General features: G+C 38.8%; 1 protein-coding gene across 5 annotated transcripts in view; it reads right to left on the bottom strand.

The window, feature by feature from the left end:
- The window catches only part of AGMO (alkylglycerol monooxygenase), a 183791-nt gene extending 171423 nt beyond the window's left edge, over nucleotides 1-12368 (bottom strand). For 4 of the 5 annotated variants that reach the window (XM_048951394.1, XM_048951397.1, XM_048951393.1 and 1 more), the window contains exons 1-2: nucleotides 12170-12368; nucleotides 5389-5519 (exon numbers count right to left, since the gene is read on the bottom strand). In XM_048951394.1, the coding sequence (XP_048807351.1) occupies nucleotides 5389-5519; nucleotides 12170-12274 (236 nt within the window). In that variant the 5' untranslated portion in view covers nucleotides 12275-12368. Of the gene's footprint in view, nucleotides 1-5388; nucleotides 5520-11550; nucleotides 12144-12169 lie in introns of those variants that run through there. The other variant, XM_048951395.1, reaches the window with a different exon arrangement.
- Between the last annotated feature and the right edge of the window lie 210 nt (nucleotides 12369-12578).

Below are 12578 nucleotides of genomic sequence, written 5' to 3' on the forward strand. Positions count from 1 at the left end.
ACATATGATGGCAGGCAGGAGGTTCTGGCGTCTTTTACGGGCACAGCTAGATTCAAACTTTTGCAAAGCCAGTGTAGCTTATACCAGATTTATAAAGCTGTGTTAAACCAGGACAGCAAGAAAGTAAAATATTCATGAGGATTAAATAATCAAGTATTTACTGAGTTACCCCCACTCCATTCATTGATGATGAAGTAGGCCAACAAGAAAAAGGAATTAGAGCAAACCAAGATTGTTCATGTATAGTTCCTGCTACAAGCTTAATTGAACTGAATTAGAAAATTCCCTTCCAGAGTCAGGTCTGCCTGCTGAAAATGCTGCCAATTCCCATGCACAGCCATACCCACTTTGTGATGCTGTTTATCCTATTCTAATTGCTTTACCTACAGAGAATTAGTGACTTATTTCAAAACTTATTCTTACAGAGCTGTGAGGGCTGTGACCTTTGGCAAAATGTGGGAACAATTAGCAGAGCATATGAGACAGTGCAGCCAGGAGGATATTATTATGAAATACATAACTGTGCAACTTATTTGAAGAGAGGGAGGAATGGGATGGTGAGTAGATTCTGTCTCTTCAAACTTGTTATCTATTAAAATTTTTTTATGGAAACCTCTATTGACAGGCAGTGTCCAAATTGCCATAGACAGCTGCTGAAGCTGTGGAGTTGTATGCTGCTTCAGTGGAGACTAAACCAGTCAAGCTGCTGGCTGCTAGTTCTGCTCGCCTGCCTATCTCTCTGCAGTTAAGCAAATACCTTTCGCTCCTATACTGATCTGAAATGCCTTAGCAAGGGATCAGATAGACATCTTAACTAACACAAGAGAAAGGGATGACTATGTCAGTGAACATAGGAAGAAGTGCAGTAGCCAGAAGTACGGTTGGTGTAGAGGCTCAGCAGCCTTGCTATTTAATCAGGTTAAGCGATTACCTTCCCATTTTGGCCCCATCTGCTCATCACTGCCCTAAGTCTGGTGGTTACCAGCCCTCAGACCTGCCAGCATAATTGCATGCATAGCTGCTCCCTGACCCAGCTCTGTCAAAATGAATGCAGCTGAGGTTAAACACCTCTTTTATAGTTCTTGGGGGGCTTTTGTTTCTGCTTTTAGCTGGATCACTTTGTCAGGACCAGGTTAGGGAGCAATTAAATGCACAGTTATGTTGGCAGATCTGAGGGGGCAGCTGGACCAGAAGCAACACATCTGACCATGGTCTAAGTAAACAGCTGTCCAAAGCTTTATTCAAACAGATGTGGAGAAAAATGTAGCTAATAAGTCTTGAAGTGAAATTTTAATTTACAAGAGACTGCACATATCAAATATTCTTCTAAGAGATACAATCACTAGCTTAGGAGATGATAATTTTCCGCAGTTTTAAGCATAGTGAAATACCTAGGAGGTACTTTAGGAAGACACAACTTACTTTAAATGGATGTATTGATGCAGGCGAGTATTTTGCATTCTGTTAGGACAATGCCAGCTTCATGGGGTTGTGAACTGCTTGCACCAGTCTCAAACAAGGGCATTCTAATCATTTCTGCACACTGTTACTAATTAAGCATTGAGAGGTTCTGTTTTCAGACCTCAATTTTACATACATTTAGAAGTGGGTAACTCAGTTCTACAACAAAAGAATCAAATATTACTAATCTTGCTACCCTGACTGCTTTTTTCCATGACCATTTCTTGTTCTGGTACAAGATTTTGTGAAGCCATGGTAAGAACTGATTCAGATTCGTATGATGGGGGAAGGTGCTCAACGCGCTTTCTGGGCCACTTCACCACAGAGCAACACAAATACTGATGCTGGCAAAAGGGGAAAGGAAGATCAGAGACAGAAATAAGCAAACAGAATACAAGTCAGGCAAGGGTGTTTCATTTGGCAGCAGTTTTGACCTAAAACGTATGTGAAACCACCCCTTCAATCTCGCTTCTGGAATTATGTGAAATCCAGATCTGTACAGAACTGAACTGTACTGGTTTACAGGAGAAACAGGATTTGTACTCCTCTGAATCAACTACTGCTGATGTGCATCTGAGTATCTGAGCTGTGTAATGTGAACTAACTCAAAAGCATTTTCTGCTTTCTTATGTTCACCACCACTTCAGAGAACTTTAACCTCCCTTGTTTCAGAAAACAAAGTCTTTAATATATAAAACTTGTAGTGTTCTCTTCAGAAATAGGAAGTTCATTGCAGATTTGACTGACAAAACCATTAGACATATAAATTCGCACACACACTACAACTGTACTGCAGATCTGTGCTCTAAAAGCTGGCAATTGAGCATGACCATAAAGAACATAAAGACTTTCCCAACTAGTTCGAAAATATACCTACCTCAGTTATCCCCCAAACACTTTTTGATTTGATTTATGTTCTGCTGCTTTAAAAGAAGAAATGGGCCAATATTAAATAATGCACATACTTGTATAGAGGATATTTATACCAAAAATAAACTTTCTCTTGGGACAATATTTTTAAAGCAGCATTTAAAGCTTCCTGGCAATGGTTTGTTAGAGAAGTTAGTTATTTACTTAGAATAAAGTTCTCAGAAATTTTTAAGCCACCAACATTTAAGTTGCAGGGAATAAGGTTAATAATTCAAATTTTTCCCTTTCTTCCGAATTACTTTTCTTTGTATATAAAATCTAGCAATCACACATGCAGAGGGATGCACAGTATTGTATTAAAGCAGAGAAAATTATATTTAAGAAACGTATGGACGATTTTAGAAGAAGTGATATGTATGCACAAAGCAATTGTACTTACTGTATGCTGTACAGTCTAATAAGTCTAAAACAAAACACATTACCTTCTCTGATTAGACTTTTCCTCTTGCACCTATATATTTTTTTTTTAATATTTGGCAAACAAATATCAATAATTTATGATTTGCATTTTCTCCAACAATGAAGTAAGAAACACTGAATAAATATTGTTTTCCCTGAAGAGACGCAGTACTTGTTATACAGACTGTGAAATGGAAAAACATGCTCACAGGATGAATATGGTCTGTGACTCCTAATTTTTCCATAAAATCTAAAGACCTCCATGCAGTGACGCATCTGAAGCTTCATTCTAAATAATAGACTGAAGCCCACCATTTTAGACTCAACCACAGATTTTTTTTAAGGAAGTGGCAAACCATTGCTGCTAGTTGAGAAAATGAAAATTAGTCCCTGGGAGAGGATACAATCAATGGTGTGTTAATCTAACCTTCAGCTGTTAATGATTTGCACTCCTATTTCCCCTGATGCTGTGGGTTCTGCTGAAATATTGTTTTAGCAGTTTCTGTCAGCTTTCCCTACCTTTTTTTCTTCCTGAAAAGGAAAGACTGAAGTGAAAATCTTAGCAACGGGTTTTGTGCGTGCTACTTTTTTTCCAACCCAGTTCTTTTACACTATGGAAGCAGAGGGCAGAAGGGTAAACTGTTTTGTTTTTTCAGTTCAAGCCTTTTTAGCTATTCTAACATTTCAAACTCTTCTTGTTTATGAAAGGGTATCTACTCTAAGCAGTCACTACTGGAACTCTGTTATTAACATGCAACTAAATAGTTTAGAAAGTCTGTTTTTTTGCCTGCTTCTTTGATATTCAGTCAGAAATTTCAAAGCTTTTTTTTTTTTTGAACCACTGAGAAGAGTCTTGTTTGTCCAGCCATGAGAGAGTAGTGCAAGTGACCCACTGAGGCTTCTTGTGCTGGTAAATCAATGAATAAGTGTCCTGATCCTGTAGATTTGCCTGGTCCTACAAAGTTTGCGTTCCTTAAGGATCGTTTCGTTCACTCAAAATAACTTACAAAATATTTCTTATCCAAAAGAAAACTGCCTAGCCCACAAGCCAAATTCTGCAGCAAAGTACTGAGTGCCAAAATAATAAAAGTACTCAGCACCTTGCTAAGCTGCGTTCCACACATGCAACATTAGTTTTCTTAACAAGCATTTGTTCCAGGAATTAGTGCCTCTGAAGCATTTTAGTATTCCTTAAATGCAGCCAAAAGACCTCACAAAACCATTTAAACTTCATCACACATATCTCAGTCCCCATGTTTAACTTTATCTGTCCTGAATATTTCAGATAAGAAAAATAAACATGGTAAATCTGAAGCATACTACTGTCTAGAAAAATATGAATATGTTAAAGAAAATGATATTTGGACTATCTCTGTTTTAGCTGCACGAAAATGAGAGTAAGCTTTCATTAGTGTTGTGTTTTGGTGCACGCAAGTTCAGTACTTAAATTTGTAATTTATCCTAGCTTAAAATATAACAAATTCAATGTTCCTCCTTCACAATCATGTTCACAAGTCTTATTAAAAGTGCATAAAATTGTTTGAATACAGACTTCATGCTTTTCCTTTATTACAAAGACTAAAAATACTGTACAAATTCAAACATTCAATAAATAAAGTGGATGACTAGCAGATTTCAGAATTTAAGTAAGAAGAAAACGGATATAACTTGTCAGTACAGATTTTTGTTGTTGTTTCAGTGCTTTTTAAATGTATTTTATCACTAAGTTAGATTGTAAAATTCACAATGACAAGAATGAGGGACCTGTAAGTAGTGAAGACTGCATTTCACAGATTCAAAACATTTAAGGATGATCAAATATATCATCCATATATTTCTGTGTGGCCAAATTTAAGAACACATTGCCTATGAATGAGGAATGTAAACCACAATCTAAAAAAAGTATTTGAGGATGAAAGATGGCTCAAAGGACTAACATGGACCTGGGATATATAAAGAGAGGAAGAAAAAGTAGAAATAGAGAACAAATGACTTCATTACTTGGCACTGATGTATCACTTTCTGAAATATGGAGTGTATTTGAGACATCAACACTAAGAAGGCTGAAAAACTGTTGAGGATTCAAAAAAGAACTGTGGGAATATTGGAAAGAACTGAAAATATATTATACAGTCAGATTCAAATAATTGAAACTTTTCTTCCTGTAATGAACAAATTATATGCAATGATGGTAATCTGTAAATTCACACCTAGGAAACAGAAACCTAACCCCTCTTTAACAGAAAAAAAAGTAATAAAATCTACCATCTGGAAGTTCACATAATGAAAAGTAAGATCTAAAACACAATATTCCTCAGAATTATTTAGAGTATCTGAAAAGCACTTAAGAATTAGTCAGATTCCCCATTAGTATATATTTAGTATTTAATAATAGGCATTTATTTAAAATACATTCACCATGAAGTAATTCAAATTAATCTTATGACTTCTATGCAGAACAGAAGAAATAGTGATCATGTTTATAACATTTCTCTCAAGCATTAGAATCTTTTAGAACTCCACTGAAATCAGACAAGATAATGACTGAATTCAAAGCACTTTGAAAATGACTTTAAGCAATATAACATGCATACTTACTCTGGAAGTCGAGATAGGATACCCAATGAAAGAGAACTTATGCCATCATTGATCCGACCTGGCAATTTATGCTGCTGAACCCAGCTGACAGCAAACTCTAACACAATAAAAGCAATGAAGAACGGAATGCTCTGCAAAACAATGGAAGAAATAAAGAAATCACAACACAAGCAAGATTAGATCCACCTTTTCAGAATCCTTAGAAAGAAACTTTTTACTCAGAAGGTGGTGAGGCTCTGGAATCACTGCCTGAAGGAGGTGTGGATACCCCATTCTTGGAGGCATTCGAGACCCCTAAGTTGGAAAGGCCAACCTAGAATAGCCTGATCTAGTGGGTGGCCAACAGCTGGTGCATTGGGTTTTTAAGGTTCCTTCCAATCCAAGCCATTCTATGATTCAAAGAGCATCTTATGTCACCATATACTTCTCAGCTTGTATAACGCGATGGAAAGCACAGCAGAGCAGCAAAGTCCCAGGCCACGGAGAGTGAGGATCTACTCAAACACAGCAGCAGTGGGCACAGAAACAAGAAACTGCTTACCTTCAGAAGTCCTGTAAGGACCTCATGTAGGCAGAGATCTCCAGATGAGATGCCCTCAGCTCCACTGCCAACACTTAAATGAAGTCAGGGAGGGGTAAAGCCAGGATCTTCCTTGGGTGGCCTTACCTTCCTAGAAGGCACTCAATCACTGGTTCAAGCTGTGACTTAGCATTTCCTTTACAGGCTAGCTGTCATCTTTCTAGCTACTATTGCACCCTGATAAATCCAGTAATGCTCCTCGTGGATTTTATAAACAAATACAACCTACTAGTCTTTCATTTCATATATACAACCAGCATAAATCCAGTGCAATAACTCCATGCCATATAAATTTATATTATCTGCACATAAATTCTTGAACAGCAACAAAATAAAATACAAAACTCTTTCCAAACTCATTTCTCATATTTAAGTAAATCAGTGGTAGAAGCAACATTAGTGGACACCTCTAACCCCAAGGTAAAACAGAATCTGCTTTCAATTTGTTATGTATTTTTTTGATAGCATTCAGCTACTGAATCCAGCATCCAATAACACCATCTAAAAGAGAAATTAATGTGAGTTTTTTTTCTACTTGGCCTATCTATTACCACGCTTTTCGCTGCCGATAGTAACAGCTCTTCTGTATGAGTTTTCACCAGAGAACCTAGGAACTATGTGAACTAACTATGAAGCCCATTCTGACCTTGGCCATAACATGTTTTCTTTGCAGACCAAGTAGCAATGATGAAATGCACTCTTTTTTCTTTTGTGTTGGCACTAGCTGTGAAATCATTTTCAGCCTTCGAGAAGTAAACTGTAATATTGTGTGAGACAAGCATTTTTCAGTCACAACACTGCTTCAGCCTAGGATTTAACTCACTGTATATCCTGAGTCTCAGATCTACAGACAAATTGAAAACACACAAGAACAGCGCCCACTAGTAAAAGGTATGGGCATAACTAGTAATAGGACTGCAATACTACTATGACAATGTTATGCTTCATCACTGCAGATGGCTACAGCTATTTTCAAGTTTTCATCAGCATCCTGAAGAATGAAAAAAGACTGACCAGAAGTAATTGGCAGAGCATATGCATTCAGGGGTTTTTGTTTATTTGTTTGTTACTGATTTTGTTTAGTTTTTATTGACACAGAAGTCCTAACAGTCCTTGCAGTTCACGGAAGGAAACAGTGATGATGAAGCAGTGACCAGCCCCCACCAGCCACCATCTCCACCACAAAAGGATGCAGCAACAAAAATAGGAAGCAGCAATTTTCCTTCCATCAGATCTCTGTGCATGTGAACATTACTTAAACCATCTCACTCTGTAGGAAAATTTAGGTCACCTTTTCTGTGGTATTATAAAGCATAAAATTCCCACCATGTTTTTAAGGGATAGAGAAATGCAACATCAATAAGTTTTTATCCCACCATTAATTGGAAGCAGCATATTGTCAGCGATGTCCCTCTTAGTCTTCTATCACTGCCCCCTTCAAGTGACCTGCAGACACGTGGATCCACACACTGAAACCCTCCACAGTGCTTGTGACTATACCATATTTTCATGGAAGAAGCATGATGCTTCTGCAAATGCCACTGCATTTTGGAGGGTGCTCGTTTTTGTTGCCAAGTGAGACATGATCCGGGAATTCCTAACAGGCTGGGACACCAAAGAGACTAAGATGGATATAGACCAGATTGCTCAGTCAAAAAAGAATGGGATGATTCAAACCATGCAACCAGCAAGAGATTTATAGTGTCTAGGAAATGTGAAAGTTCATAAACTGCAGCAGCTCAGGGTTAGGTTACAATAACAGATGAACGAAGATTAATATCAACATGGCACCTTTTAATTTAGATGCCTAGCTTGCATTTTAGATATCTAAAGGCCTCCTTGGGATACCCACTAGCTGATGATATAAAACCTTTGAAAGCAAAGGAAAATGTAAGGATAAAACCTAAACAGTTCCCAGCAAAAACAGTGTGGTAAATCTGATACTTGAAAAAATAAAAAGCCACCCTCCATTTGAAATCATTGAAGGATTCTAGAAAAATATAAATGCTTCTTGTTTTATTTTAATTCCTTCATTTCTAGGTAGATACGATTATTAATGTTGTGTTTGTTCTTTTTTCTTTTAGTTGCTATAGCTGAACAACAGATCCCTAACTTATCCAACAGGCCAGATAATTGTGCTTGCACAACTAGCGGAAATAAAAATGGTCTTTGCAAGAACAGCTAAGGAATATTTGACCACAATATTAAGAGTCAGCTTTAGCATAGACTAGAGGCAGGTTTGAAGTTATAGATATGGAGCAGCAGAAGCTGCACTTCAAATTGAATGGACTCAGAGCAGAATAACTGGAATTCTTTTTTCATGAAATGAAAATAGTATACAGGCAATATATGATGCTTGTATTCTATGCAGCACTTTACCTAGTAACTTCTGAAATGGTTAAAATACTTCAATTTATACTAATACAACTTCTTTCCCACTGACTTCATTAAATATTTTCTTCCCACTGTGAAGCTGTGAGGCAGCCAAGATTTGACAGCACTTTTTGACTCACAAACAGGGAGTGTCAGAGTAAAGAGGATAAAGAAACATTCAGGCAGTCTTAACCCCCTGCCCATCAAGGAGCTTGGAAAATTTGTGACATACCTTTTAGTATCTAAAAAATTACTACCTCTCCCCCATATATCCACATTACGCTGTGTTCAAAGCAGATCAAAGTGATCAACTGCATCAAGACTAGCATGTACTATTTCTATGAACATAATACCTAGTAGTTATTTTCACAGGTCAGGATTTCAACAAGTTACATGCCATACAACCAAAAGCAAGTGGAAAAAGTGTAAGACAGCAGAAGGGTAACAATTAAAACTGAAAAAAAGGAGGCGGTCAAAAAAGCAATTTCCAGTAGCCTAAACATTTGTTTTGTTGTTTTTTGGGTTTTTTTTTTTTTTTTTTTTTTTTTTGCTTTGTTTTGTTTGGCTAGTAGTCTTTTTGATTGATTGTTGATTTGGTGGTTTGTTTTGGTTCTTTTTTTTTTTTTTTTTTTTGTTCTTTTTTTTTTTTTTTTCCTCTCATTTATAATGACTATAAAGACATTTAAGGAACCTGAGGAGGATAGATAGTTCTGGCAAAATTTTTAAGCATTGCCTCTGCAAGCAAACTGGTACAAAATTAAGCAATAGCCACTGTTTGACTCCTGGGTCAGAGACAGCAGCTGGCCCATTTTGATATCTTCTGATCTATAAATGTTTTATTCTGTTTCCACTTTCTTTCTCTTCATCCATCACCAGAAATGCTTAAAGGGGATTTACGTTAGCTTTTGTGGGTTTCGTGAGTAACTGAGCCATAAATTGAAAGTCTTACATCGAGTAAGAGAGTTTCCCTTACAAGTAACCAATACTTAGAGAATGTGAAGGACCATTTTAAACCAATTTTTACTTCATACAGTTGCAAAAAAATAGTACTCTCAGTTGAAACTCAGCATAAATTCACCATTTTATTGCAAGCCTTGAAACAGTTTATTTTCTTAAAGTCCCAGGTCCTCATAATGTAAGAATCTCAACTTTCACGCAGAACTAAATAAGCAGGTTCTGTGCCTCATTATTTAGAAGCAAAGCCTAAAAATGTGAATTGAGTGTAAATGTGAACTTAATTTTTAGGCTCTACAAAGTAAAGAGTAAATAGCAAAGAAAAACAGTAATTACAAAGTTTAATGTTTCCATTTTTGAGCTTTCAGCAGAAGGAACCAGTGCTCTCTCCTCTGAGGTCTGAGTACAGGGAAGTCTTTATTGAGCATAACTGATAATTCTAGAACACAACAAGAAGTGAAATTGTTTCTGCTCATGAAAACAACGATCAAAAAGGATTCCCTCCATCCATCTACTAAGTGTGAGAGAATCCAAGAAACAGAGCACACAAAGTATATTTTTAGATCCATAGCATATGATGCTTGCAAAAGGACAAGGTAAACACTGGTACCCTTTGTTGGAGTCAGGGTCTTCTAACCTGGGGAAATACAACTAACTTGTACTTTCTCTTCACTTTCTTGAACTAAGGGGAAATCATGGCTTTCAAAGCCTACATGACAAAAGCACAAATAAAAATTCCATGACTGTGGTCCATAATTTGGACCTCTTGTCACATAGTTTTGCAGACCAGCTATAAGGGTTATTTCTCCATGTCTCTGCTGCAGAGCTTTGCTTACAGGTCTTTGGTAACTGATCAGCCTATGTTTTGAATGGTATCTGGGGCCTTCACACACAGATATGCCAACAAACAGAGCACAGTGCAGAGATTAGGAACCTCTCTGACTCTGAAAATTGAAGCAATATAACCACAGAGAGAAAGTGCATTGAACAGTTAGGCTAAGTTACTTGGTTTTCAAAATCAGAGCTACTTCGCTATTTCTGTTGTTTGCCTCACAGATGTAACTACATGACTGAGTCCAGATCAAAGGAGCTGCTCCTACAAAATGACCATTCGAATGAACTTGAAGGTTCCTTCACCCTTCTAAAGACAGAAGGTACGTATCCCCACAGCTAGCATTATGTGATCTAATGAGCTAGGAACATTATCTAGTACATGACAGACCAGACAAGATCTAAATTTCACATCTGAAGCTCAGATTAAAAAAAAAAAAAAAAAAAAAGGGGGGGGGGTAGGAGTCACTAATTTAATCTGTAGCTTGTTTCACATCATCATCATCACCACTGTTTTTTAGAGCGTGAGTAATCTGAACTGAAGCCTTCATTTATTACCATCTCAACACAGTTACAAGCAGCTGGAGAGGAACAGAACAGTTACTTTTACCCACAAAGGTACAGCCAGAAGAGCTCAGACCAGAGATAGTTGGACCACTATAAGACTTTTACACACAACAGAGTTATACTGACAGCAAATACATCAAGACGGATTCCAGCTAGAACTATTCCAAGACAGCAATTACAGGAAGTTTAACTATTCTGAGAAACCTTTTCTAGTGTAAGTTTTTTGCTAAATACACATTCCCTTATAAACTTATTATGAGAGCTATACAACAGCAGAAATCTACAGGCATTTCTATAATGCTAATTAAGAATACTTCTACAAATATTCTTAACTGTGTGCTCAGTACCAGGAATAATGGGTTAGGACAAGTTCTGAGCAGAATAGGCAACAAGCTTCTATGGCAGAAGGAAAACCAGGGATGCTAAGGAATGGTGCTGGCAAGAAAATGTGCGACACTCAGCTGAAAATGTGGGAATATTAAAAGAGATAGAGAAAGGCAGTAGGTAGAACTGGAGGGAACGATCAGCTGACTAGGCAAAACTGTCAGGCTCTTGACAGACCTCCTTGACCATCACATTATAGCTTAGTTGCACAACACCTCTGAGGAAAGCAATCCCTCAACCAGACACTGTGTGCACAGGTTGGATTTGCTTATCCTGTCCTAAGGGACAATGTCTGCTGATAGCCACCATCAGCGGTGGGTTGCTGAATGCTGAGATTCCTGGTAAGCTGCTGACAGCACTGCACAACCCCATAACACCCCCACTACAGCCCAATAGCAGCCGCTGCACGGCAGTTCAAGATATGTGCCATGATAAATATGTGCAATTGGTAGGACAGAAGGGAGCAAAGGTACCTCCATGAAAGCAGATACGCCGGCAGAGTGGGAGGGGAGAAAGTGACACACTGCTGCCAAGGGAGCTCTCACACTGGACCTCTGTACTCTTGCCTCGGAGCTATAGGAGACAGCACTGTCCCAACACAAATATTTGTTCTCATTCTCTTAAACAACCTTTGTGTTCGTTGTTTTTTTTTTTTTCTTTTGAATATGAATTGTTTATTTAGTTCTTTTTCTTTTGAGCTGGTGGTACTAACTTTAAGGGCTGAGAGCTGACTTTTTGATCTGTAAAGGTAGGATCTTGGCCTGAATAGCCTGACAGTGTCATGTTTTCTGCTTTACTCAGCACTGCCAATTTGAACAGCATTAACATCAACACTCAGATGTGGGCTGCTCCTCTGAAAACTCTGCCTCCTGCTATCAGGAGTAAGTACCCGAGCCTTCATTTATAATGCATTAGAAGAGTACACAGCTTGCAGTCAGTGAAAGATAAGGTATTCCATCTTACTTTGGGTGCCCTTTTGAGGTCACATCTTCCCCAGTCCTCTGGAAAAAGGCAGGTGGTGCATGGGCACAGGGTGGGTGGAGAAGCTGACAAAGGATGTCGCCGGGAAAGAGGAGAAGAGGGGGCTCTCACCTTCTCTACGTAGTCGGGCACCTCCTCCAGTGTGCGGAACGCGCTCTCGCTGGGCGACAGCACGTAGAAGAGAGCTCGGAGCTGCTGCCCCGCCGTGGTGCCCATGGCGCCGCCGCTCCGCTCCGCGCCGACCCGGCTCTGCGGCTGCCGCAGGTGCGCCGATGGCGGGGCCGTCCCTGCGCCCGCTGCGCGGGGGCACCGCGGCCGCGCCCGCTCTGACCTGCAGCCCGGCCCCGCGGCCTCGGTTCGTTTCTCCTTGGCGCTGAGGGCTTTGCTGCAGACAAACTGCCTACTTTCAGAATCATGCTGCTGTGCAGATTTTTCTCCTATTATTTTTCAGTGTGTCATTGTGTGGATGACCTTCCAGTATTTGAAAGGAGATTATAAGCAGGAAGGGAAGCAGCTTTTT

Source organism: Lagopus muta, chromosome 7 (genome assembly GCF_023343835.1).
Source record: "Lagopus muta isolate bLagMut1 chromosome 7, bLagMut1 primary, whole genome shotgun sequence".
Taxonomy (NCBI): domain Eukaryota; kingdom Metazoa; phylum Chordata; class Aves; order Galliformes; family Phasianidae; genus Lagopus; species Lagopus muta.